At 33.6% G+C, this 24907-nt stretch overlaps 5 protein-coding genes across 5 annotated transcripts; 2 read left to right on the top strand and 3 right to left on the bottom strand.

Moving 5' to 3' along the window:
- Positions 1-847: 847 nt before the first annotated feature.
- Positions 848-3662, top strand: LOC125221658 (epoxide hydrolase A-like). Its single transcript, XM_048123844.1, has 3 exons — positions 848-1358; positions 2727-2956; positions 3262-3662. Exons 1-3 carry the CDS (start codon positions 882-884, stop codon positions 3506-3508), a joined length of 954 nt encoding a protein of 317 aa, XP_047979801.1. The 5' UTR covers positions 848-881; the 3' UTR covers positions 3509-3662.
- A 242-nt stretch (positions 3663-3904) lies between these two features.
- LOC125221657 (lipoamide acyltransferase component of branched-chain alpha-keto acid dehydrogenase complex, mitochondrial) lies at positions 3905-7349 on the bottom strand. The gene is made up of 8 exons (XM_048123842.1): positions 6920-7349; positions 6277-6423; positions 5938-6063; positions 5318-5709; positions 4882-5129; positions 4646-4734; positions 4329-4556; positions 3905-4238 (listed from the first exon to the last, which is right to left on the bottom strand). The coding sequence occupies exons 1-8, from the start codon at positions 7121-7123 to the stop codon at positions 4125-4127; spliced, it is 1548 nt and encodes a 515-aa protein (XP_047979799.1). The 5' UTR covers positions 7124-7349; the 3' UTR covers positions 3905-4124.
- Positions 7350-16183: 8834 nt separating this feature from the next.
- LOC125185145 (FCS-Like Zinc finger 15-like) lies at positions 16184-16977 on the top strand. The gene is made up of 2 exons (XM_048081635.1): positions 16184-16443; positions 16542-16977. Exons 1-2 carry the CDS (start codon positions 16205-16207, stop codon positions 16723-16725), a joined length of 423 nt encoding a protein of 140 aa, XP_047937592.1. The 5' UTR covers positions 16184-16204; the 3' UTR covers positions 16726-16977.
- A 1726-nt stretch (positions 16978-18703) lies between these two features.
- Positions 18704-21288, bottom strand: LOC125221944 (dynein light chain LC6, flagellar outer arm-like). Its single transcript, XM_048124291.1, has 3 exons — positions 20974-21288; positions 20795-20900; positions 18704-19072 (listed from the first exon to the last, which is right to left on the bottom strand). Exons 1-3 carry the CDS (start codon positions 21130-21132, stop codon positions 18990-18992), a joined length of 348 nt encoding a protein of 115 aa, XP_047980248.1. The 5' UTR covers positions 21133-21288; the 3' UTR covers positions 18704-18989.
- Positions 21289-22146: 858 nt separating this feature from the next.
- Positions 22147-24293, bottom strand: LOC125221943 (dynein light chain 1, cytoplasmic-like). The gene is made up of 3 exons (XM_048124290.1): positions 23972-24293; positions 23791-23896; positions 22147-22509 (listed from the first exon to the last, which is right to left on the bottom strand). Exons 1-3 carry the CDS (start codon positions 24131-24133, stop codon positions 22427-22429), a joined length of 351 nt encoding a protein of 116 aa, XP_047980247.1. The 5' UTR covers positions 24134-24293; the 3' UTR covers positions 22147-22426.
- Between the last annotated feature and the right edge of the window lie 614 nt (positions 24294-24907).

The following is a 24907-nucleotide window of genomic DNA, read 5'->3' on the forward strand; positions in this document are numbered from 1 at the left end:
CTCACTCTAAATGACACGATTCTAATATTAGAAACATCACTCTCTCTATTTTTTTCCTTTTTTTTTACTTTATTCTCTATACTTAAATAACAAAACAATACTTACTACGTAAACTTTCATGTTGAAAAACAAATGCTCCACTCAGAGTGGGACGAAGGAAGTTTGTCATTTTTTATCGCATAATTCTAAAATAGATGAGAAAGTATAATAATCTGTTCAGACCACTGTATGAAAATATGTCCATTTCCTAATGATTTTATTTGGAAGGTAAGGATGTCATTGTTTTCCTCATAGTTAAACAATAGGAATGCGACATATCAATACTGCCAAACACTAGGTAAGCAATAATGTCAACATTAGCTCTACGTTGATTTCAATACTCTCATTTTGAATAAAAAATGACACTATCACCAATACCTTCATACTAGTAATTAATAACCCACCAAATCAAACTAATCCTATCATTAGTTTTAATTTCATTTAATATAGGGAGTACTCCATTTAGTAGAGCTACAACTCCCTCGTGAATATTACTCCCTTTGTCTCAATATTCCATTTCAGTCCGTCCCACATAATTTATCCCACTTTATTTTTACCATTTTTTGCAGTGAACCTCATATTCCACTAACGCATTTCTACTTACATTTTATTATAAAACTAATACTTTAAAAGTAGGACTCACATCCCACAACTTTTTCAACTGACTCTCCCTTAGATTTCTTAAAACTTGTGCCTGATCAAAGTGTCCCAAATTATCTGAGACGAGGGAGTATTATTTTAATATCAAAATGAAATGTTATTAACAGGATATATGATAAGTTTTTCTTTCACTTCTATATAAGAGTTGAATTGAGTTTGGTAAGAAATCAAACAAGAAAAAAATGTCGAAAATCGAGCACAAATCGGTTCCCATCAACGGGCTGCAGATGCACGTGGCGGAGGTGGGGGAGGGGCCGCTCGTCCTCTTCATCCACGGCTTCCCGGAGCTCTGGTACTCGTGGCGCCACCAGATGCGGTTCGTGGCGGCGCACGGCTACCGCGCGGTGGCGCCGGACATGCGGGGCTACGGCGACACCACGGGCGCGCCGCTCGAGGAGGCGTCGAAGTTCAGCATAATGCACCTGGTGGGGGACCTGATCGCGCTGCTGGACGCGGTGGCGCCGAGCGAAGACAAGGTGTTTGTTGTTGGGCATGACTGGGGCGCCTACGTGGCTTGGCACCTGGCCATGTACAGGCCCGACAGAGTCAGGGCTTTGGTCAATCTCAGCGTGCCGTTTATCCCCAGGAACCCTGAGATGAACCCCGTTGACTCGATGAGGAAATTGTATGGTGATGATCACTACATCTGCAGGTTTCAGGTTGGTTCACAATGGTGGCCTACTTAGGTTGATTTGAATGATTTTAGTTACTTACTTGAATCTTTGGTGGGAAAATTAGATTAATCTGTTGTAGATCTTGGCTTCATACTTGTGTTCCATGATAGTTGGATTGGAAATTGTTGATATGATCTCACGTCGGTTTCACACGAAAGTGAGGAATAGCATATTAGAGGGGGTCAATCCTTTTCCTTTGACCATGATTTTTTGGGTTAAGTTGGGGATTCCTATCTTATATGCTTATCAATTGTCTAGATTTTTGAGTTTGTTCTTGGGTGGTGAATGGTGATTTTTTTGCAGTAAAGATGTGATTTTGGGGGAAGATTTGTGAATTTGTTCTTGGGGTGGTAAATGGTGATTTTTTTTGCAGTAAAGATGTGATTTTGGGGGAAGATTTGTGAATTTGTTCTTGGGGTGGTAAATGGTGATTTTTTTTGCAGTAAAGATGTGATTTTGGTGGAAGATTTGTGAATTTGTTCTTGGGGTGGTGAATGGTGATTTTTTTGCAGTAAAGATGTGATTTTGGGGGAAGATTTGTGTTGGTTTGGATCTTGAATTTCAGTGAGGAAGTTTGAATGACTGATTTACTTTTTCTTGAATTTTTGGTGGGAAAAATAGAATAATTTGCTTTGACTTGTATTTCTTGGTGCTTGTATTCAATTTTTTTTTGTTGTTGTAGTGTGCTTGGATGATTTTGGATTGGAGGTTGTTTAGAGTCTTGAATTTGCTGTTGGAGGTTGTGATTTGTGAATGGTGAATTTTTCCACTAAAGATGTGATTTTTGGGGCAGATTTGTGGTTGGTTTGGATCTTGAATTTGCTATTGGAGGTGGTGAATGGTGATTTTTTCAACTAAAGATGTGATTTTGGGGGAAGATTTTTGGTTGGTTTGGATCTTGAATAACAGTGAGGAAATTAGCATGATTTGAATTTTAAACACTTGCTTTAATTGCAAAATCAGGAATTTTTTTTGTGTGGGAGAATAGAACAATTTGCTTTCTTTTTATAAGGTGTAGCTCCTTGTATTCCATTTTTTCGACTATTGATTGGATTATACAACCTTGATTTATGCTTGGAATTAAATTCGAGATTGTTTGAATCGATATGATTATGAGTTAAAAGACTTGGTGAATAAGGGCTATAGGTTTTAGATTGTCTTATTGCCACAGGTTCCTACGGCTACCTTGTTAGATCCTTTGATTTCTTGAGAACAATTTTTTTTGATTTTGGATGCAAAGTGTAGATGGAAAATGAAACTATTTACAAGCACTTTTGTCTTATTTATATAGATGTAGGACCTAAATGTAAACAGATACTTTAAGTTTAGAGATATATTCTTGTAATTTTGCAGGAACCTGGTGATATAGAAGCTGTGTTTGAGAAGGCTGGCACCAAGGAGGTTCTCAAGAACGTGTTTTCATACCGCGATTCTGCTCCATTTTTCTTCCCTAAGGGCAAAGGATTTATCTACTCCTTTGATAGAGCACCTTGGTTAACAGAGGAGGATCTTGACTATTATGTCAGCAGATTCGAGAAGACTGGTTTCACCGGAGGAGTGAATTACTATCGTGCGTTTGGCTTGTGAGTATCACCTCGTCTCTTCATATGATGTTGCTTTGGACTTTTAGGCAGTGAAATCTAACTTAGCCACCCTCGAGCTTTATTTACCGAATACTATGAGGCTCATGAGTTTATTCGAGCATAATCGGTTGTAGTTGATTTAGTTGATTTTTCGAAATTTAGATGTAAATTTGTATATTCATTTTTTTTCTTTTTGTAAATTCATTTTATTCAGAAGAATATTACACTATATCATCACTATCGATTTATAGCCTTATCTGAATTGATACCTAATTCTACTTGCTTTTGTTGCTGCTATATTACAGAAACTGGGAACTGAACGCGCCGTGGTCCGGAGCTGGAGTAACGGTGCCAGCAAAGTTTATCACCGGGGAATACGACCTCGTCTATCACACTCACGGGACCAAAGATTTCATACACGGGGGCGGGTTCAAGAAATTTGTGCCACTGTTGGAGGATGTCGTCGTGCTCGAAGGTGCTGCTCACTTTGTCAATCAAGAAAGGCCAGATGAGATCAATGAACATATACTTGCTTTCATCAAGCAGTTCTAAAACAATCACTGAAATTTCATGAGTCTGGGCTTCAAGCTAATGTATAAAGCTTCTTCCTCTTCCCTTAATAAATGGATGAATAAATGTAGCATTTGTTGTTCAAGAGAGCTGATGATTTGGTGTGCCATTGTATAAATGTGGTATTCTATTCCAATCCTTTCTGTTCTTGTGGATTTGTACTTGTAGGGCTGCTAAAGGCGGTTTTGATCAACCGAAGCCTTGAAACCGATAGATTATTCGGTTATCGAATTAACCAGGTTGGTAATCGGGTCGGGTAACGAATCTGGAGTGGCCTAATTCTGAGCACAACGGATAAACAAACCTCTCGTATTTGCAAGAATATGTTAGGAGCATAATTTACTAGCACCTAACGTAGACGAATCAACGAGATAATAATGAGACGAAGCAGTCTGATAACGAGCTTTCAGTTGTAAGACAATTTTAGTTTTTTTCTTCTTTTTCTTTGAAAAGCAAAAGGAGTCCTTACATTGCAGTTTCTTTCTTTATTGCTTCTTGTAAACGCCACTTCTTGTGCTGTGTTTCGTACGCGTTGTTTTCGTATTCAGGCGACGCCCTCAGGCGTCCACGCATCCCCAGCGACGCAGGCGGGCTCAGATCATCTTGTGTGAAGCATCAGGAGCTCGGGTTTCTCGATGAATTGCTTCCACTCGTTGCAGAACTTTGCGACCGTTGCACCATCGAGAACTCTGTGATCAGAGCCTATGTTTACCTGAGGAAGATGCAGCAGATTGGGATTTTAACCGTTTGGCAGATCTTGATTCGACTAACTGTCAAGAAGGATTTTTTCTAGCTGACTTACCGTCATAATCGAGGCGGGATACACGTTCCCGCCTTCGTCATACTGTGGAACTTTCTGGATTCTTCCAATCGCGATAATGGAAACTTCGGGTGCATTGATGAGGGGGGAGCCGAATTTCCCTCCAATTGCACCGATGTTGCTTAAGGTGATGGTTCCACGCGATATGTCATCGGAACTGAGCTTGTTAGCCAGGGCCAACTCTTGGAGCCGCGCCAGCTCCTTTGTGATCTGGTCGAGAACAGAAATGAGCGCAAACGATCCGAATAAAGAGCAATAGCACAGATCATGACGAGGAAAGAGAACTCAACACAAGTTACCTCGAAGATGGAGAGAGACTGAACTTTCTTAATGTTAGGTACGACTAGACCGTGTGGAGTAGCCATCGCAATACCAATGTTGTGGGATCCTTTCGACATAAAAAAGTAACGATTACAGAAAACTCTCATCTTTACTCAAATCTATAACTAAACAACACTATCGTTGCTCGAGCATCACAGTTAACGACATCAAATAGCCCTGCTGAAATAATAGCCTGTGTTTCGAGTGGACATACCTTTGAGAGTCACCTCTTGCGATTCGTCACTAAAGCAACTATTAAGCATGGGATATTTGCTCAATGCCATCGAAAGAGACTTTATCAGAACAGGAAGGAAAGTGTACTTAACGCCTGCATCAGAATTCGCTCTTTGGAAGGATGCTTTGAGCTCGACGAGGGCATTGCAGTTTATCTCATCCACATAATGGAAATGTGGAATTTTCGCAGCTAACGTCATTGCTTTGACCATAGCACGCTGGAATCCCCTGCAGGAGGAAAACACTCGAGTTTCTAAGAAGACGTGGCAAATTAAAACAAAAACCCAAGAATCAGAAGCAGTAGTTTTATGGTTCAATATTCATATTCATTATTAGACATGGATATCAACGGATATGTTCTCGATCACCTAGTTGAAGTCCAAAAAAGATAATTAGTTAACGGATACGTGCTCTACCTCAGAGGGATAGTCTGGTCTTCATACTCCCAGCCATATGTCGAAGAAATATTCGGGATGATCTGATCTCCTTCAAGACTTTGATCGGCAGAAGCTGAGGTTTCGCTCAGAACACCTCCACGAGCAGCATAAGCAAGGATATCCTCTTTCAACACTCTCCCCTCTTCACCGGTTCCACGAACATCTTCAATATTTACACCATATTGTTTTGCAAGATTACGAACAGCAGGCGTGGACCTCACACCGCCAACCTTTGGTTTACTGACACCTGGACCAGCATCTTCTGGTTTACTTGCATCGGGAACTTGTGCCTTGATAACTTCCAATATTTCAGAAGGCTGACTAAAGAGGGCATCTTCGTCAACAACCATCTTCAAAAGAGTTTCTCCGACCTACAGAGTATTAGAAAACACACTTGATAAGGTACAAACTTCACTTTTATCCAAGAGAGAACTCCATAAACATCGTAAAGAAAGAAAAAACATGCTTCTGGTATCTGTACCGAGGCATATGATACACCAAGCCTGAAACTACGAGACTACCATTGAGCACCGGTAAAGCATAGTGTGTTTAGATTCAAGTTCAACAAGGAAGCTTCCAAACTATGGTCCTAGTGTTACCTTAACAATATCACCGGGGACATGAAGAACCTTCGAAACTCTTCCTTTGTAACGACTTGTGATCTCTATCGTTGCTTTGTCGCTTTGAACCTCACAAAGTGGTTGGAATTCTTCGACTTGCTCACCCTACGAGCGATTCAATTTCTTTAAAAACTTTTAAATAGATAGCATTATAACTTGAACACACACACACACACACATATGAATCACAAGAAGAGAGAAAAACCACATAATATTGAACAGGTCAAACCCCACCAATAAAACTAAATCCTAAACAAAGCCAGAAGTTGTCAAATTTCCACCGGAGCATCAATTGAGCAAGGAAGATAATCCACTCACCTCCTGAACGAACCATTTAAGAAGTTCGCATTCCGCAATTCCTTCACCAGTCTGCGCCAAAGGCACATCTACCACACCATCGAAAGGGGCATCGGCCATAGTTTGAGTCGAAAATCTACACCTACTAATCCCAATTGGCATGCTCCACTGCAAACAATCACGAATAAACATAACATTCAACTAAATAGTTCTCACAACCATCAAAACTCATCAATAAAACTCAGTAGAATCTCAATCTCCAAACAAACAAGCATACATCATCTAATAAAAGGCCAAAAAAATATTCCAGATTTCATCATATTTGAGCAGAAAATAGTCAAATCAAAGCAAAGCAAGAATCTAACAAAAGGCAAGCAAGAATCTTCCCAAATCTTGATCAGCCGCATAAATAATCTTGCAACTTAAGAATCTCTAATACACACACACACACACACTGTGCTACACAAAGGAAAACAAATTCACAAACCTGAAACACATTCTAGAATTCAATCATGCAGAAAATCAGAAGCAAAGACAGTAATTTTTCATTCCTCGATCAATCAACAACATATAGCAATTCAATAATTTTTGAGCTAATTTACCAATTCAATAATTTCAACAGATAAAAGCTAGTAAATTTTTTTCCTCTAACCAAAAGACTTACAGAACTTTCTGGGCAACGATTCTTCGATGAAAACAACATTTTGGGCTTCTTAAAAATGTCATCTTGAGCTCGGAAGACAGGAACCAGCTCCGAATCAGCGGCGGCGCTGGAGGCCCTCGACGGCGGAGCGGTGGCGGAGGAAACAAATCGCCACCACTGGCTCAAACTCCGCGGATTTTTTTGATGAAATTGTCGACAAATCATAGTTATTTAGTTCGATTAATTGTATGAACTGGATAAGTTGTCGGATTTCCTTGATGGATTTTGGAATGATTGCAAACAATTTTTTGCACTGATTATGTATACAATTCGAAGGGATCACCTAAAAATTATTAACACTAAAATATTTGCTCAGCATCTATTAAATATGTATATAAAGTGGATAAGTAGATCCTATCTGTAAAAAATAAATCTTTCTCCAACATCATCTTTCTCCTTCGTCGTCTCTTCTCTTCTATTAGTTGATTAATGTTTCTCCTTTATTTTAATTTTTTATAATAAGTAGTAGTACTTTCTCCGTCCCTGACAATTCATCCCATTTTTTTATTTCGGTCGTCTCATATAATTTGTCTCATTTCACTTTTACCATTTTTGGTAATGTACCCATATTCCACTAACTCATTCATACTCACATTTTATTATAAAATTAATATATAAAAGTACGACACACATTCTACTAATTTTTTCAACTCACTTTTCATTACATTTCTTAAAACCTGTGCCCAGTCAAAATGGGCTGAATTATCCGAGACGGAGGGAGTACTATAATTTTAGAATTAGAAATTCGAATTAGTTTACTACTAATACAATTGGACTTAAGTGTTAATAACTTTTTATATTGATAATTTGTACATTTTTATATTTCTTCAATACTCAAAGTAAAGAGGCAATAAAAGAGATAAATTATGTTGAAAATGGATTTTCTTTTTCCAAATAAATGTTTTAGGTGATCACCTTCTCAAATTCATGTTTCTTTCTTGTTTTTATAAATAAATGTTTTAGGCGCTTTCCAACAAGTTAGTTTCGTAGAATCGTAGTCCTTTTGGATTCTTCTTTTTTGAGTAAAGATATTACTATTAATAAATCAAATTTAATTAAATAATTGATTTATATACGGATAACTACCTTCACATCCCAATCAATAATCATCCAATGATATATCATCTCAAAATTTTAATTATTCTCCACTCCATAATACAAAATCCAAAAAATACTCTCGTCTCCACAGTGGAGCGAGGCGTTTCTTTTCGGCATAAGATTTAAGAAAAATTGTATTAAGTGAGAGAAATAAAGGAAGAATAAAGCAATAAATGAAAAAAGTATAGAGATGAATTGAGAATAAAATAAGAAAGAGTAAAAAAGTGAGAATAAATGTGTTGATTTTTTTTACTAAAAAGTAAAATGACTTCACTACTATAGAATGTATCAAAATAGCAAAATAACTCCACTACCATGGAACGGAGGGATTAGTATTTACAAAAATTATTAAGAAAATCATTTTTTGCTACAAATTAAATGAAGATTTTTAAAATATTTTTAGGTACTTTACTAGTAGCATTGATCTATTTTATAAATAAATGAATAATAAATTTTGTTTGTCCTGGGATACATTTTTGCGAGACGGTTTTTTTTTCATTTTAGTAGTAATAAATATTTCATTTACTTTTCTCCACATTAACTTAATCCAACCTTAAAAATTAAACTATATAAATAATCAAACATTATTCTATTTCAATAGTTAATTGTACTCTTTCATTATTAATAGTCTTGTTATTCGACATCCCCGAGTTTTAATGTGATATATGAGTTAACGTGAGATAGAAAAAAATAATAGTACTAATTAGAAATAAGAATGATGAAATATATATCCAATTTACTACTATAGATAGAGAATTCAATAAAAATGAAAATTGATTATTTTTTTTGAATAAGTTTAAGTGAATAAAAAGAACCGAGGATACATTTTGAAATAGTTACCTAATATATTGAATCCAGTCACATCAAATAACAAATGCTTTCCATTTCCCAACTAGAAAACCAAAGTTACAAATACTTAATAATTTATGGGGGCAACCATTTAAATATAAAAGGTTAGGTGAAATATGAATTTCGTGGATATATAATTAATAACGTGCCATCCTGACTTATTTCTATACTAGTATAATCTACCATGCAGAGTACATGTCTTTTATCATTGCCACTATTTTCTAATTTTATAAATTGTAAACAATAAATTAAATAGACTAGAAGCACGTTTTATGCATGATCAATTTTCACACGTCTAGTTTACCCAATCCAATAGTGCATTCAGAATATAATTTTGGTAGAATATAGGAGTATCTATTGAATAGAAATGTTTTGCAGTTCCAAGTGAACGAATAAGATTGATAATATTTTTTATTTTAATGAATATTGTTAAAAATATGAAATCACAACATAAGTTTTATGGAAAATTCAAAAATCAAAACACATCATTTGACGTCCTCTTACTAATTAAATCTACAAACCAAGTAATCAAAATATTTTCGCAAATTTTCGACTGATACAAAGGGTTGATCATCTTTAAATAGATCGCATGACACTTCACCATACAAACAAATTATGTGAATCGAATTTTTATTTAATATGATTATCGTTCTATATATTAAAATGGGTTGCTTTAATTCATTTATACCGATTTATCTTCTAATCAATTAGTCCATAATGCTTAATGTAAACAACTTGGTGGTGCTAATTATATATTATAACTAAAACTATTTTGAAATATCAGAGTTGAGTCAGCGATCTTATCTAATCTTCGTTTTAGGAATTTGATTACGTAATGGATAGGACTAACTTTTTGAATCCATTAAATCATGCAGTCATTTAAAAAATATGTAACAATTAAAATCATGATTAATAAATACAGTAAGATTTTTCAACTGAACTTATAAAATCCAAAAAATTATAACAATATTATACGCATATGTAATTTTAGAGAATCTTGGCCGAAAAAATTACTCCCTCCGTCCCACATAATTTTACCCAATATTCCATTTTAGTCCGTCTCACATAATTTTATCCATTTCATTTTTACCATTTTTGGTAGTGAACCTCATATTCCACTAACTCATTCCTACTCACATTTTATTATAAAACCAATACTTTAAAAGTAGTACCCACGTCAAACTAAAATTATGTGGAACGGAGGGAGTATTCAATTAAATCAATTCAGTTACATTAAGTTATAGTTCTAGTAAAAAAAAAAAAAAAAAAAAAGTTATAGTTCTAGTAGTATCAAGTTGTTGTTGTCCCATCTTAATTAAAACCTTATAGGATAGGTGGTGGAGTTGAATGTGGTTTTTTAGCTTATCAAATGAAATAGAGTTGCACCTATTAAAGCTATAACTCTAGTAAGCCTTTTGAATCTTACATAAGTCAACATTTTACAAATATAAATGGTTTGTGTTAAAGAAAATAATATTTTTTTAAAAAGAAAATAATAAATGTTAAGGTATAATTAATTGCTTTTAGTCTATTAATAAGTTCCATTATTTAAAATTAATTCCCATCCAATATTGAATTGGCTCGAGATTATGCAACGAGAAAGTTAAGAACTTAAGATATACGGAGTACTATAACTCAAAATTAATTCTACGTGACATTCTTCCAAAATTAAGATCTGACACAATTTATTATCGAACAGTTTTTTATAAGACTAAATGTTCTACTACAATTTATCAAATTGAATATTAAGAATTAATAAAATGATTTATTCTCTAATGGGTATTGAGGAATAGTGTTAGTCCCAACAGAAAATGAACAAAACAATACTTGATAAATCCAGATGTTACATTGACACGATATATATTAGATTATATAGTTTGTTTCAGTGATTAAGGCATAGAAAATACTCAAAAAATTACAAAATTAAATTCTGAAATTCTGACTCCGAACATAACCGGTAGAATCGTAGAATAACATATGACCAATTTTCTCCACTTAATAGTTTGAAAATTTGAAAATTCGGTTGTCATCTATCCGATTTTGAAAAAAAAAAAAAAAAACAAGGATTTTGCTTACAAATGCACACAAAATGCCAATAATTTCATGGATTTACAAGAACAAAAGGCAAGATAAAAATAATAATAGTCGGCATTGGGTAGGACGATTAAACACCTTTTTCACGTGTATCTTATAGACTGAATAATATCATACGTGTAACTCTAATTTACTAGGACGCATTGCATACACTTTCTATATCTATTCAAAATACAATGACATTGTTAAATTCAAATAAAAATAATAGTTAATATTTAAAATTAATATATGTTGAGATTCTTTGAGATTAAATTTACGTTCTTGAGATTAATTTTGTCGCATGAAAGAGTGACATCCATAGTAAGCCAAGGCTAACTTTACTTATATTTGATTGCACTGAAATTAACTATCATATCTTATTTATTCAATCGAATCAAAATCAATTTTCAATCATAAAACTCAATTTATTCTTGGCTAAAATAGTAAATATAAAATCGAATACCTACTAGAGTTCCTTTGTCATTATAAACGTGGCCAAAATAGTAGCTGTCACTTTAGCCTTTCAAAATTTGGGCCTAAAATGTGGGCCCCATAATTAAATAAAAAAGGAAAGGCCCGAATATAGCTATTTTATCCTTTATGTTAATATGGGCCGACATTCGGGCCCATTTTATCACTCGTCAAAAATCAAATTTTAAAATTGCATATCTGCCCCTCATCTCATGCTTCTATTCAAATTGTCGTCCTTTTTCTTTTTTTCTTTTCCAAAAAATATTGGTATATGAATTATTCTTTGATTTTCGTCTTCTATATAATAACAATTTACAGAATAATAGTATAGTATTATTTCCATAACTTTATAAGAACTAAATAGTTTATTTATAGGGTTTCATGCCCTTCATTAGTGGACAAATAGATAAATTTAAAAGTCGCATTATGGTAGACTCGAATTCGAGATATTTGGCTCCAAACATTACCATTCTGCTGTTTGATCATCTCACACGCACGTTTCATGCCCTTCATTTGTTTGCCACTAAATGGTCTTAGAGTATTATTCCCACAATAACATTATAAATAACATAATGATCGTTTCTAATTTTTTTTGTTTGTCTATTGTTTTTCTTCTTTAATAATTATGGATGAACGTTTCTTTATCTACTAGTAGTACTATAATTTACCGACAACCAATTTTTGTCTATGGACACTTCTTGTATGAAAAAGTTTGGCAAAACTTAGATATCATTGTCATTATCTAAAATCCACATCAGAAAAGATTGACAATTAAGAATTCTAAATTTATGTACTCATAGTTACGTTCAAAATCTTTTCTTATATCTCTACACTACAGAAATAGGAGTATGTATCAATTGCTTCGTGGATGCTTGACCTATTTTATGTTATTTAATTAATGCTACAACTTTAATTAAGTAAAATCAATTTGCTAATCTAGTCCATATATCTTTTCACTAGCTAGTATGAATTTTATCGATAACTCTTGAAAAAAAAAAGATCAAATAGATGCTAAATGACCTGTCATTTCTAGTACTTTATTAGCTCAAAGGGTGAAGAATATTCAACATATTGAGCTATGAAAGGTAAGTTTATGTGGCTATCATAGGAGTACCAAATATTATATTATGTTCACAATTAGAAACTTACATCTATAGCATCTATTTTTCCCAAAAAGAAACCCCATTTTACTTTAACCATTATCAAGTCTCCTAAATTATTAGTATGACTTAAAGAGTTAGCAACATTGAAAGATATTTTCATGACATTGTATATTGGGGATCTAATATAATGTTGTGCTGATTGTGCTTTCTTCTAAACATTGAACATTTAGAAAAAAAAATACTACGAAATGTATATGAATATTACCCCTAAATATGATAATTACTATACAAATTAGGCAATAGATCATAGATGCATTGCACTTCAAAACTTTAGCTATCATAGATGATATTTTTGTTATATTGAAAGGGGTAATTATAAATGAGTGTTTATAACTATACGAAATTATTGGCATCAAATTAGGTATTTGTGTTATCAAGCATCACATATGCAAAAAAGAACAAACAAAAAAAGATGGCATCTTAATAGGACCCAAAACATATTACGATGCCATTGCCAGCCATTTCAAAAACAAGAAAAAAACTTTAAAAGATTATTGAAAGGAATTTTAGTTAAAAGATTTATTATATACTCCGTATTTATTATATCCAATGAAAAAGCAAAAATTTCCTTTAATACTATGAGATCATGATTAATTAATAATTGAAAATTTGTACTACGATCTAATATTAAAAACTTAAAACTGCAGAAACAATTGAAGAATACTAGTAGTAATTAATTAATTACCTCATTTAATTGTTTACGATTTTTAATTTTTTTTGGAAATTTAATAATAAAAAAGGGTGTGATTTATACATCATGGGTTAATTTGAGGCAGTATGGTACTAGCTAGCTGCTTGAAATTTAGTAGAGAGGACTCGAATTAAATTAGTATATGTATTCAACTCAATCAATGGGATGAGTAGGATAGATTTTAGATATTTTGTGATGGTGATGGAATCTAAATCCTATGTATCTAGAAATCGAAATTAATCGGACGTCTCTGTAAAAGAAAATGGGCTTTAGCTAGCAATGATGTTTGCTTATGTATTTATTGTCGATGATATCATAATTAGAGTGTCGATTTTTAGTTTTTTACTATGAATTAGTTTTAATTGAAGGTAATTGATTTTTTGCCCATTGTGGGATGCAAATTTTAATAAATAGATACTAATTGAGTAAAAAGGAAAGATGGAAAATAATTATTGCAAGGCAAATGGCATTTTTTTTTATATAGTGTATTGCTTTTATTTTATTTGGATAAATCTCATTAATTATTGTTTTTCTAGGTTTAAGTATATGTACTACTACTAATTTGACGTTACTCGTTAATGTCTGAAATAATGACTTTACTAATTTCAATAAGCTTTATAATAGGGACTGAGTTATGATTATACTAACCTTTAGTTATATTATGTACACAACAGAATTTAATTACTAAAAATATAGGAGATAGAATAAGTAATCTAATTCAAAGAAATATCGATGGGCGCAGTTGTTTTACTCTTGGCTCACGGTATTTCAATTTCAATCATATAAAATTCCTAAGGTCAGATATTTCGTAGCAAATAGAAATTACTATAAAAAAACATAAACACCTATTTTATTGTGTTCTACTCTTCTTTTTCCTATCTAAGTTATTTGGTCCCTAGCTATTCCTGTCATAAATATTTTATCCGTTCAAAAAAAAAAAAAAATGTTGCAATTTATTTCTCGATTCACCCATAGTATCATTTTTTCATTTGTGGTAGTAGAGTCCACACAACTCAACACACAAATAAAATGAAACCTTTTACTATATTCACATGTCACCATGATTTGTTTTATTTTATACATTTAATTTAATTTAACTTTAATTTAAATTATTATTTACATAATTAGTTTTACAAATAATATAAAATTCAACATCAGATTTGTAATTTTATTCATTTATTTAAGGATGTGGAACAATGTAGTACAAATTATGTTAACAAAATTTAATTATGAACCTTACTAGTCATGTTCTAATTTTACTCCCAAATCTCATTATACAAAGTGCGAATCCCGTAATTAATAATTTTATTGCATGACCCACTCTAACTTCTATAAAAAAAATCATTATTTTTTAAATAATATTAGCGTATTAACTATATTTTTCCCAACCACGCATATTTTATGAATATTTAATACTTACATATTTAATATACGTGGATACTTAAAAGCAAAAATAAAAATGCAATTGAAATCAGTGTGGAACTAATTCGATAGAAGTCTAGTCTTTGTATTAGTAGTTTGATTCTGATGTAATTTATTTCATGCAATTCATGTGAGCATCAATGTGTAACTATTTCATAGTCATCCAATACGACTCCTTTAGACAAAATTTAAAAAGAGATTTTGAAAAAGTTAAATTCAGATTGTCAACAACAATTACCACTAATACTTTATACTTCTTGTATCCACAAAAACAACTTTGAAGCGATGACATCCAACAATTACTAACTACAATATGATGCAAATTTTAAATATTCAGACTTCACTTATACTACTAGTATCCACAAAAATAATTTAAAGTGACGACATCCAACTATTACTATTAAAATATGGCAAACTTTACTCTATATTTCTTGTATCCACAAAAATAGTTTTGAAGTGACAACATCCCTAATTTACGTATATAGTCTTTGTATTAGTGTATTATTGTGACGATTGTTTTGAATCTAAGCAATTATTATTATCATAAAAAAAAATACTCCATTGACAATTGTAAAAACATACACATACCAAAAATAACAATTTTTCTTAGGAGTAATAAATACAGATAAGGAAGCCAACAATTTTTTTTACCGCCGCTCTAATGACTGCAGTAAAATGCCACGCACAGTAAAAAAGAGTGTTGCACTTAGGGATGTCAGTGTAGCCCGGACCTGAATAGCTCGCAAAATTTATAGGATTAAGGTTAAAAATTTATAGCCAGATAAAATTATTAGCCTGCATCCGAATAACTCGCAACCCGTTAGGACTAGACCCGAAAATCCGATAAAATTTCTATTGTTTTATTTGTTTGACTTCTAATTCATCACTTCATTGATTATTTTTATAATATAGATAACTACAAAAATAACTTTAAATTTTATATTAAGTATATCAATCACATTTAAAATTTTTATTAATATAATAATATATAAATAAATTAGAAAGTTTAAATTCACAAAAAAATATATATATAAATTTCTAAAACATGCTTTATATTTTCTCAAAATATGTTAATATTTGATAATATTTATACTTGAGTTTAAACATATATCTCAAATTATCAAATTTATCATCATTAAATATTTTATATTTTATAAATATAACTAATTTTTATCATTATTTATTAGATTGATAGCATGTTAATTTTATCGGTAGCATCTCGATTAACCCGTTGGGCTAGTCCAAAACCCAACCTTTTAGGATTAGGGTTAAACTTTTATAACCCGAAAAAAAATCACAACCTGATTAACCCACACCCGATTGACCCGGAACCGATAGGGTTGGCCCGAAATTTGCTGTGTTGGCCCGATTGACATCCCTAGTTGCAGCATCGGACACAAAACGACAAAAAGTATAAAAAAAATTCAAAAATAAAAAATTTAAATGCAGAAACAGATTGATAGCTGCTATAAAACTCCGATGAAAACCCCCCAAAATCTCCACCATCTCTCCGCCGCAGCAATGAAACGTGAGATGGTAGGATTAAGCGTGATCCTCGAAAACTACATCAGAAGAAGCCCCCAAATTCTCAGCAAAGGCGCCATGATCAGACCTTCCTCTCCTCCATTCACCAATTCCTCTCTTTTCCCCCGATTTCTGGAGAATTGCTCCCTCTGCCGGCGAAAATTATTGCCGGGGAATGACATATTCATGTACAAGTAGGTTTCCGTTTCTTCTCTCTCACTCTATCCCCAATTTCAATTCGTAATTGTAATTGATTGCTGAGGACTGAGGTCTTTAATTTGTGTATTTGTAGAGGGGATATGCCGTTTTGCAGTGTGGATTGCAGGTCCAGGCAGATTTTCATCGACGAAAAGGAGAGTTGTACGTTTGAGTACACCTGTTCAGCAGCTGCTACTGCCACGTCATCCCCGCCGCCGTCGTCTTCCCGCAGCGGCGAGGGAGAGCGTGTGCGTTTTTCCGTTTCTACCCCTTGCTGATAGCGTTTCTACACCGAGCGTGTAAAGGGTGTTTTTGGAAGTTCCACTTCTTTTTTAGAGCGAATTGAATGTTCCCTTTTCTTTTTTTTTAAATTTCTGGTTAATAGTAATATTTTATTTTATCTCTGCATAGTTCGAAATTCAACCAAATACGAAAATAAAGTCAATATTCACAAACTCATATCATTTGTATTTTGTCACTCCATGAAAGAAGACATATTTCACTATTTTTACTTAATTTATTTTTATTTAGCTCTAGTGTTTTACTACCTCCGTTCCATAATAATGGAGGCGTTTATTTTCAGTACGAAGATTAAGAAAAATTGTGTTAGATGAGCTAAGTAAAGAGAGAATAAAGTGGAAAATGAAAAAGAGTAGAAAGATGAAGAGAGAAAAAAGTAAGAGAGAGTAACGTAGATGTGAAAAAATATATTAATTTTTACTAAAAAGGAAAATGACTCTATTATAATGGAATATATCAAAATGACAAAATGACTCTATTACTAATGGGTATTTAAGTGTAATATAATTATCAAAAGATTTAAGCGTATGAAGTTGGGGACATGTGTGGATAAGGACACGTTTGTCGTTATCACAAACTTAAATTATATGTCCCAAAAATAGTTTTGTCGTATTATTCAAAATATTTGATTATAGACTTCATATGTAAGTATCACTGAATTTTAGTTAGCTCGTATGTATAATTTCTTCATTTTTTTATTTTGTGAAAGTGAGAAAAGAATGAATATTTTTATTTGTATTGGGATTAGAACTCACAGTTCACAATCAAATCGGTATTGAGAAATCGAACGTTGTATTCTTCAAGATGCAATCTACTTATAGCTATTTGTTAAGAGTATATAAAATTCAATTTTATGTAGTGTCATCGTCGATAAAAGCAAAGATAATAAAGTATTAAAAGAGAGGGAAAAAATAATTTTTTTTTATTGAAAAGTAAAATTTCTATTCTAGGAGATAAATTAAAAAAAAAAAAATTACTTTTAGAGAACAAAGGTCGGAGGGAGTATTTATTAAACAACAAAAGTGGTCGTAACCGTAGGAAGCAGGAACTAGGAACTATACCTTATTACTCCATCTGTCCTATAAAGATTGTCTCATTTTTTTTATTTCTGTTCTTCTCATAAAATTTGTTTCATTTCATTTTTTATCATTTTTAGTAGTGGACCATATATTCCGCTAACTCATTCATACTCACATTTTATTATAAAATTAATATATAAAAGTAAGACTCACATTCTACTAATTTTTTCAACTCACTTTTCATTACATTTCTTAGAATTCGTGCTCGGTTAAAATGAGACAATCTTGGTGAGACGCAGAGAGCATAGGTTAAATGGAGTGAAAGAAGTAATTTTTTTATTTAAAGTGGCAATTAGCCATTTACAAATTTTATACTAGTATGACACCTCTGGCTTCAACTCAGATTATTAAAGTACTTTAATACTAGTACGCAGTGAGAATAGTAAATAACTAAACTCACACACGACAGTGCTTAATGTCTAGTCAAATCTATATTTATTTAATTACACAATTGTAAATCAAGGTGAAATGTCTAGTCAAATCTATATTTATTTAATTACACAATTGTAAGTACTGCTCCCTCCGTCCCAGATAATTCGTCCCAGTTTTCCATTTCGATCCGTCCCACATAATTTGTCTCATTTCATTTTTACCATTTTTGGTAGTGGACCCCATATTCCACTAACTCATTCCTACTCACATTTTATTATAAAACTAATATATAAAAGTATGACCCACTTTCCATTAACTTTTTCAACCCACTTTTCATAACAATTCTTAAAACTCGTGCCCGGTCAAAGTGACCCGAACTATCCGGGACGGAGGGAGTACTTATGAATATTGTCACAATCACATCAACTCAATTTAATACTCTTTCCATTCTAATGTGAATTATTCATATTTCATAACATGCGATTGAACCAAGAACATACGAAGATAACAACTCCTGCGCTGCTATACAGAAGCAGAGATTTCCTATAAATTCATTTTACCATTTTTATCTCCAAGAACAACGAGCAAACAGCGAAAACGGACATGAAAAAGTGGGAAATCACGACACCTTAGTGTCGACACAGTACGTTTCACACAAAATATACAAGAACGGGGGAGTCTTCCATGGATAAAGATATGTGAATGATAATACGTACAAAAAGCAAGGAGACGGCTATGGCATAATCACCCTATCTTCTTCATCGTTCGTCACTGTCCGCCTCCATTCAAGATCAGCCAGATTTGAAGAGGAGTACGGCTTTGGTGTCCAAATAGAAGTAGACAAAGTGATTCGTCTCATGAGTCACATAAGAACCTAAAGACAAAAGGCAAAGACAAATTAGAGTGCATTTTATAAAAACTCATACCTAATCCAGATCATTGTCTCTTGTAATTTCTCTGTAAACATGTCGGTGGAAAGATGACATATATGTGTAGCAGCTGTAATGGCATAAGAAATGCAGGTAGGATCGGGTTTCATCCTACGACATAATGAAACACCTAACACCCTAAAAGCAAGGCTGTAACGAACTACACCGGCTGGTTCCTTCTGATCTAAATTTTTCTCAGTATTAACGACACGGGAGTAACTTACTTAAGAAATAGAATGAAAGAGCAATAGATTCAAATTTTCATCGAATCTCTTTCTAGGTGAAAGAGATTCAAAAACCAAAGATGTTTGATCAAGGTTCAAACGATCAATATTCTGAAGTAACGGATGATTCAATGAAAATATGTAGGCACAATCATGCATTCATGGAAACGGTAAATAAAATGTATGATAGCACCGAATTGCTTAGTAAACTCGTACATAATGGAAGTAACGTCAAATCTGAAGAAACATCCTAGCTATTTTATGATCTTACTCAAGAAAATATAAGATGAAGCAAAAATTCATACATAGTCCATGTGTCACAGATATAAGCTGAAAAGCAAAAACAAAGACCAAAACCAAGTTCGAATTACAATGGCTAGGCCAATACAGAAAAGAACACCAGTCCATCCTCTATTTTATTCATAGTTTCATACCAATCAATATGTTCTAATGTAACCATGTAATCGAGTAACATGAAACCCATGTTAAACCCCATCACGTGGCGATTAGCATTTTTGTGATGCTTCTTGAGAGTTAGACTCTAAAACGACACTCAAAATGCAATTTAACATGGCCATTCCTCCAATGTAAACAAAGATCTTTGCCAATACATACAAGTCTCATCCATCTATCCCACATTAGTATAAATTATAAAAAAAAGTGTCTATGTCCACCATATTTTCCCTTCTGGAAAAACAACTGAATCAAGCTTCTTTCCACATTAAATGCAAGAAGAATATCAGCCGGAATTAGAATATCAAATCAACATCTCCAACTCTTTCCTAATCAGAAACAGCTCTAATCAAGCTTCCATTCTTACATCTATTAAAACTGCATTTCCAACTCACAAACACTCACATAAACACCAACATCAAGCCCTATAACATAACTCAAAAATTAAACACAAAGAGCACTAACGAAACAGCTTAACAAGGCCCTTTTTTATACTATATACAGAAGTAACTATACGCTCAACCTCTTACAGTTTCGAATATCCAAAACAAGGTTAAAACGCAACCTAAATCAAACAAAAGTATTAAGCACAAATGAGCATATAATGAAACAGCTTAACATGGACCTTTTTCTAAATCAGACTAGTCATAAGATTACAAGAAAAGGGAGTAACTAAAATGCAAAAAAAGCAACTCCTATCATTTGCTTATGAGATAACTACACAAGGAAACTATACACTCTACTCGTTACGCTTTTGAATATGCAACGGGGGCAGTAGGTGAGCCTATCCCAGATCCAAAATAAGGTTAAAAAGCAACATAAACACAAACAACACATCAAGTATAGTTGAGCTGAAACAAACAAAGTTAACAGCTTCATCAAACAATAATGTCAAAAACAGAAACAATCCCAGTACCAAAACCATCATCAATATCCAATGGAAACCAAGCAATAAACAAAAACAAAAGTAAGGAGAGGAATTTTGGATACCGAAATTCTTGCCAACGATGCAATGCCAAGTTGGGCCGTATTTTTTGTCGAACGTCTTCTTTATGTACTCCGCAACATCCTTCTCTACACTAAACTTCTCAAACGCCTATGAAAAATTCAACAAAATTCCATAAAAAGCAAATACTCAGAAAATTAGAGAGGGAGGAGAGAGAGATTACCCCAATTGCAATGTCAATAGCTTCTTTCTGGATGTCCTCCTTCATGTCTGCGCTCTTGATGACCACTTTCTTGCTGGGATTCGATCCGATTGAGGACTTCCGATCCTCGACGGAGGGCGCCGCCGCTCCAGTGCCGTTCCTCTTGGTGTCTTCGCTCATTTTTGCGGTGGGACTTCACTCCCTCTCCTCAATTGAAGATGAAAAATCCAATCTTTAATTTCAAATTGAAATCTTGAGCTAAAGAGAGAGAATGGGTGTCATGTGTGGTGTCACTGACGGCGGTTTTGGTTGGGGAATTTCTGCTTTTTCACTAATAAAATACAAAATCAATTCTTTTTGCTTATCATCTTTATTCGTGAATCACATCGCCGCATACACATTTACTCTCCCTTTGACTCTTGAGCTGACATGGTCAAACTGTATTTACCAAAATCAAATTCAAGATATTTTCATAATGAAATAAATTTAGAAAGGAAAAACGTTAACCTTTGAATTTTGATTAATGAAACCTTTGGCTTTTCGGTTTGCCATATGATCCATAGCCATCTTTGGTTTTATAAGCCTGTTACCACTTATGAATCCTTTTTTGGTTTACACCCCTTATCTCAAGTTTTAGATCGAACTAATCCATTGACACAAATAGTTCATGGGAGAAAGTTGAGTTATTTAGGTCCTGGAGGACTAACAGGGCGAACTGCTAGTTTTCGGATACGAGATATCCATCCTAGTCACTATGGGCGTATTTGCCCGATTGACACATCGGAGGGAATCAATGTTGGACTTATTGGATCCTTAGCAATTCATGCGAGGATGGGTTATTGGGGATCTCTAGAAAGTCCGTTTTATGATGATTTTAGAATAAAATCTTACAGTTTAGCTAGTCTCCTTTTCACGTATCAAGTAGGCCTATTCAAGATTTAAACAGAGTGGGTAAGTAGTTGAGGATCATCAAAGCATATATAAAGGGTCAAAATGCGAAAATGCTTCTAAACAACGTATATTTCATCAAGTATCGCATTTACACAAAGTCTAGGTCGAGATCATGTCATTCACAAAACTAAAAAGAGCTTGACGAAAACAGAAAGACAAATCAAGAACACCCCTAGCCATTGCTCAAACCGATCATAACACAGCGATTGAACCAAGAACAAATGAAGACAAGAACTCATGCGCTACTATACAGAAGCAAAGATTTCTTATAAATTTGTTTTACCATTCTTATCTTCAAGAACAACGAGCAAACAGAAAAAATGGACATCAAACAGTGGGAACTAACGACACCTTACTCCTTAGTGTCAACACAGCACACGAAATATACAAGAACAAGGGAGTCTCCACAGATAGAGATATTGAATCATATTACGTACAAAAAACAAGGAGGCGGCTGTGACATAATCATCTTATCTTCTTCAATTCGTCACTTTTCGTCTCTCCATTCAAGTCATTGCACGGATCAGCCAGATTTGAAGAGGAGTACAGCTTTGGTGTCCAAATAGAAGTAGACAAAGTGATGCGTCTCATGAGTTACATAAGAACCTAAGGACGATAGGCAAAGACAAATTAGAGTGCATTTTATTATAAGGTAATACCTAATCCAGATAATTGTCTGTTGTATTTTATTTCTAAAGTTATATCAGATGGAAAGATAATAGTAGTATAATTTGTTTGTACACATATCGATGGAAAGATGACATAGATGCATATGGGTCATGGAGTATATAATATATGAGAAATGAAATGAAAGACGTTCAAACGATTCAATGTTTCTCTGAAACTCTTTCTAAGAAAAATATATTCAGAAACCAAAGATGTTTAATCAAAGTTCAGACGACCGATATTCTGCCAAGACACTTAACTTGTAGGAAAAGGGATGGCGTTATTTTCTGATCTTACTCAAGAAAACACAAGATGAAGCAAAAAGTCATACATAGTCCATGTGCCAATAAGATGAAAAGAGAAAGCAAAGACAAAAACGAATTTCAAATTACAATTGCTAGGAAGTCTGTTCCAATATAGAAAAGAACACCAATCTATCCGCTGCTTTATTCACACCAATCAATATGTTCTAATGTAACCATGTAATCCAGTAATTTCTAAGCAACACATGCTTTCCTGTAAGTGTAGAGGTTTTACGTAAATCAACTAGAGGAATCATCAATTTACTAGTACTACATCCAATATTAGGGGCAATATGTAAATGGAGCAACTAAAGTGCAAAATTCCATCTCCTATCGTCTACTTAAAGCAATGACTACATAAGGAAACTATCCACTCAATTAGATCCAATATAAGGTTAAAACGCGAAGGACGACAGCTCAGTGCTCTAACCAAGCTATCAGTATTGCATCTATTAAATCTACAGATCCAACTCACAAACACTCGCATAAAGACCAACATCAAGCTCTATAGCATAACTCGGAAACTAAGCACAAATGAGCATACAACGAAACAGCTTAACAAGGCCCTTCTCCATATCAGACCAATATAATAAGATTACAAGAAAAGGGAGAAATCAACTCCTATCAGCTGCTTAACTCAATAACTACACAAGGAAACTATACACTCGACCTCTTACACTTTCGTATATGCAACGAGGGGCCCTATGTGAGGCTATCCTAGATCCAAAATAAGGTTAAAACACAACATAAACACAACCAACACATCAAGTAAAAGGGCAGCACTAAGCTGAGCTGAAACAAGCAATCTTAATAGCTTCATCAAACAATAATGTCAAAAACAGCAACACTCCAAGAATCTTCAACATTATCCAATGGAAACCAAGCAATAAACACAATCAAGAAGAGGAATTTTGGATACCGAAATTCTTGCCAACGATGCAATGCCAAGTTGGGCCGTATTTTTTGTCGAACATCTTCTTTATGTGCTCTGCCACATCCTTCTCTACACTAAACTTCTCAAACGCCTACGAAAAATTCAACAAAATTCCATAAAAAGCACATAGAAAATTGAAATTAGAGAGGGGGGAGAGAGAAATTACGCCGATTGCGATGTCAATAGCTTCTTTCTGGATGTCATCCTTCATGTCTGCGCTCTTGATGATGACTTTCTTGGTGGGATTCGATCCGATTGAGGACTTCCGATCGTCGACGGAGGGCGCCGCCGCGGCTCCAGTGGCGTTCCTCTTGGTGTCTTCGCTCATTTTTGCGGTGGGACTTCACTCCCTCTCCTCAATTGAAGATGAAAGATTCAATCTTTAATCTCAATCGCGAGAGAGAAAGTGTGTGGTGTCTGATTTGTGGAAAGCTGGTTTTCTCAATCGGGGTGACGGCGGTTTTGGTTTTGGAATATCTGCTTTTTCTCTATACTAAAACAAAATTCAATTCTTTGCACTCAAGATAAATAAATTCCATTTTTTGTGTTTTCTTTTTTCTACTAGTACATTTTACTTTTTTACTTTTTACTTTTTACTTTTTACTCTCTTTGACACTTATTCAGTCAAAAGAAATTTAATCGAACAAATATAATATCACGTCTTTTTTGGCATTTTTCATTTAATTTTATTGTAAATATCATTGGTTATAAGCCTATACATGTATAAACTTCGAAATAGAAAAACAAATTTGTGCATTCATACTTTATCTTAAATATCGTTTTTCATCTTTCACACATCACTCAGTATTATTTGCTTGATTTCCGAAAGATTGTCAAGTCAGTTGGTGATAAGCGAGTTTGAGAAGCTTCTACGTACTAAAAAGAAAGTTGTTTTATCATTCAGATAATCGTTAACTTGAATGCCCGTACTACCTAGGACATAATTTGTCTTGTGAAAATAATTTTTTTTCGGCTCAACTTACCGAACTATTTCATATGTATGAATACCTCTTTCTACAAGTATAGATGCAAATTACACATCTATACGTATCTTTAGACATAGCATGGAACGTTGTGCAAAAATGACCCAAAAAAGTGTAAC

Source organism: Salvia hispanica, chromosome 4, assembly GCF_023119035.1.
Source record: "Salvia hispanica cultivar TCC Black 2014 chromosome 4, UniMelb_Shisp_WGS_1.0, whole genome shotgun sequence".
Classification (NCBI taxonomy): Eukaryota; Viridiplantae; Streptophyta; class Magnoliopsida; order Lamiales; family Lamiaceae; genus Salvia; species Salvia hispanica.

Excerpts from the sequence above, each read along its gene's own strand:
- LOC125221658 (XM_048123844.1), top strand. The coding sequence starts at position 882 with ATGTCGAAAATCGAGCACAAATCGGTTCCCATCAACGGGCTGCAGATG. Across the intron at positions 1,359-2,726 it reads ACTACATCTGCAGGTTTCAG|GAACCTGGTGATATAGAAGC; the intron begins GTTGGTTCACAA and ends GTAATTTTGCAG. Across the intron at positions 2,957-3,261 it reads TACTATCGTGCGTTTGGCTT|AAACTGGGAACTGAACGCGC; the intron begins GTGAGTATCACC and ends GCTATATTACAG.
- LOC125221657 (XM_048123842.1), bottom strand. The coding sequence starts at position 7,123 with ATGATTTGTCGACAATTTCATCAAAAAAATCCGCGGAGTTTGAGCCAG. Across the intron at positions 4,735-4,881 it reads GCAAGAGGTGACTCTCAAAG|GATCCCACAACATTGGTATT; the intron begins GTATGTCCACTC and ends TTATGTCGAAAG. Across the intron at positions 4,239-4,328 it reads ATCCCGCCTCGATTATGACG|GTAAACATAGGCTCTGATCA; the intron begins GTAAGTCAGCTA and ends CATCTTCCTCAG.
- LOC125185145 (XM_048081635.1), top strand. The coding sequence starts at position 16,205 with ATGAAAACCCCCCAAAATCTCCACCATCTCTCCGCCGCAGCAATGAAA. Across the intron at positions 16,444-16,541 it reads AATGACATATTCATGTACAA|AGGGGATATGCCGTTTTGCA; the intron begins GTAGGTTTCCGT and ends GTGTATTTGTAG.
- LOC125221944 (XM_048124291.1), bottom strand. The coding sequence starts at position 21,132 with ATGAGCGAAGACACCAAGAGGAACGGCACTGGAGCGGCGGCGCCCTCC. Across the intron at positions 20,901-20,973 it reads CTATTGACATTGCAATTGGG|GCGTTTGAGAAGTTTAGTGT; the intron begins GTAATCTCTCTC and ends AATTTTTCATAG. Across the intron at positions 19,073-20,794 it reads CATCGTTGGCAAGAATTTCG|GTTCTTATGTGACTCATGAG; the intron begins GTATCCAAAATT and ends TTTTGTCTTTAG.
- LOC125221943 (XM_048124290.1), bottom strand. The coding sequence starts at position 24,133 with ATGAGCGAAGACACCAAGAGGAACGCCACTGGAGCCGCGGCGGCGCCC. Across the intron at positions 23,897-23,971 it reads CTATTGACATCGCAATCGGC|GCGTTTGAGAAGTTTAGTGT; the intron begins GTAATTTCTCTC and ends AATTTTTCGTAG. Across the intron at positions 22,510-23,790 it reads CATCGTTGGCAAGAATTTCG|GTTCTTATGTAACTCATGAG; the intron begins GTATCCAAAATT and ends TATCGTCCTTAG.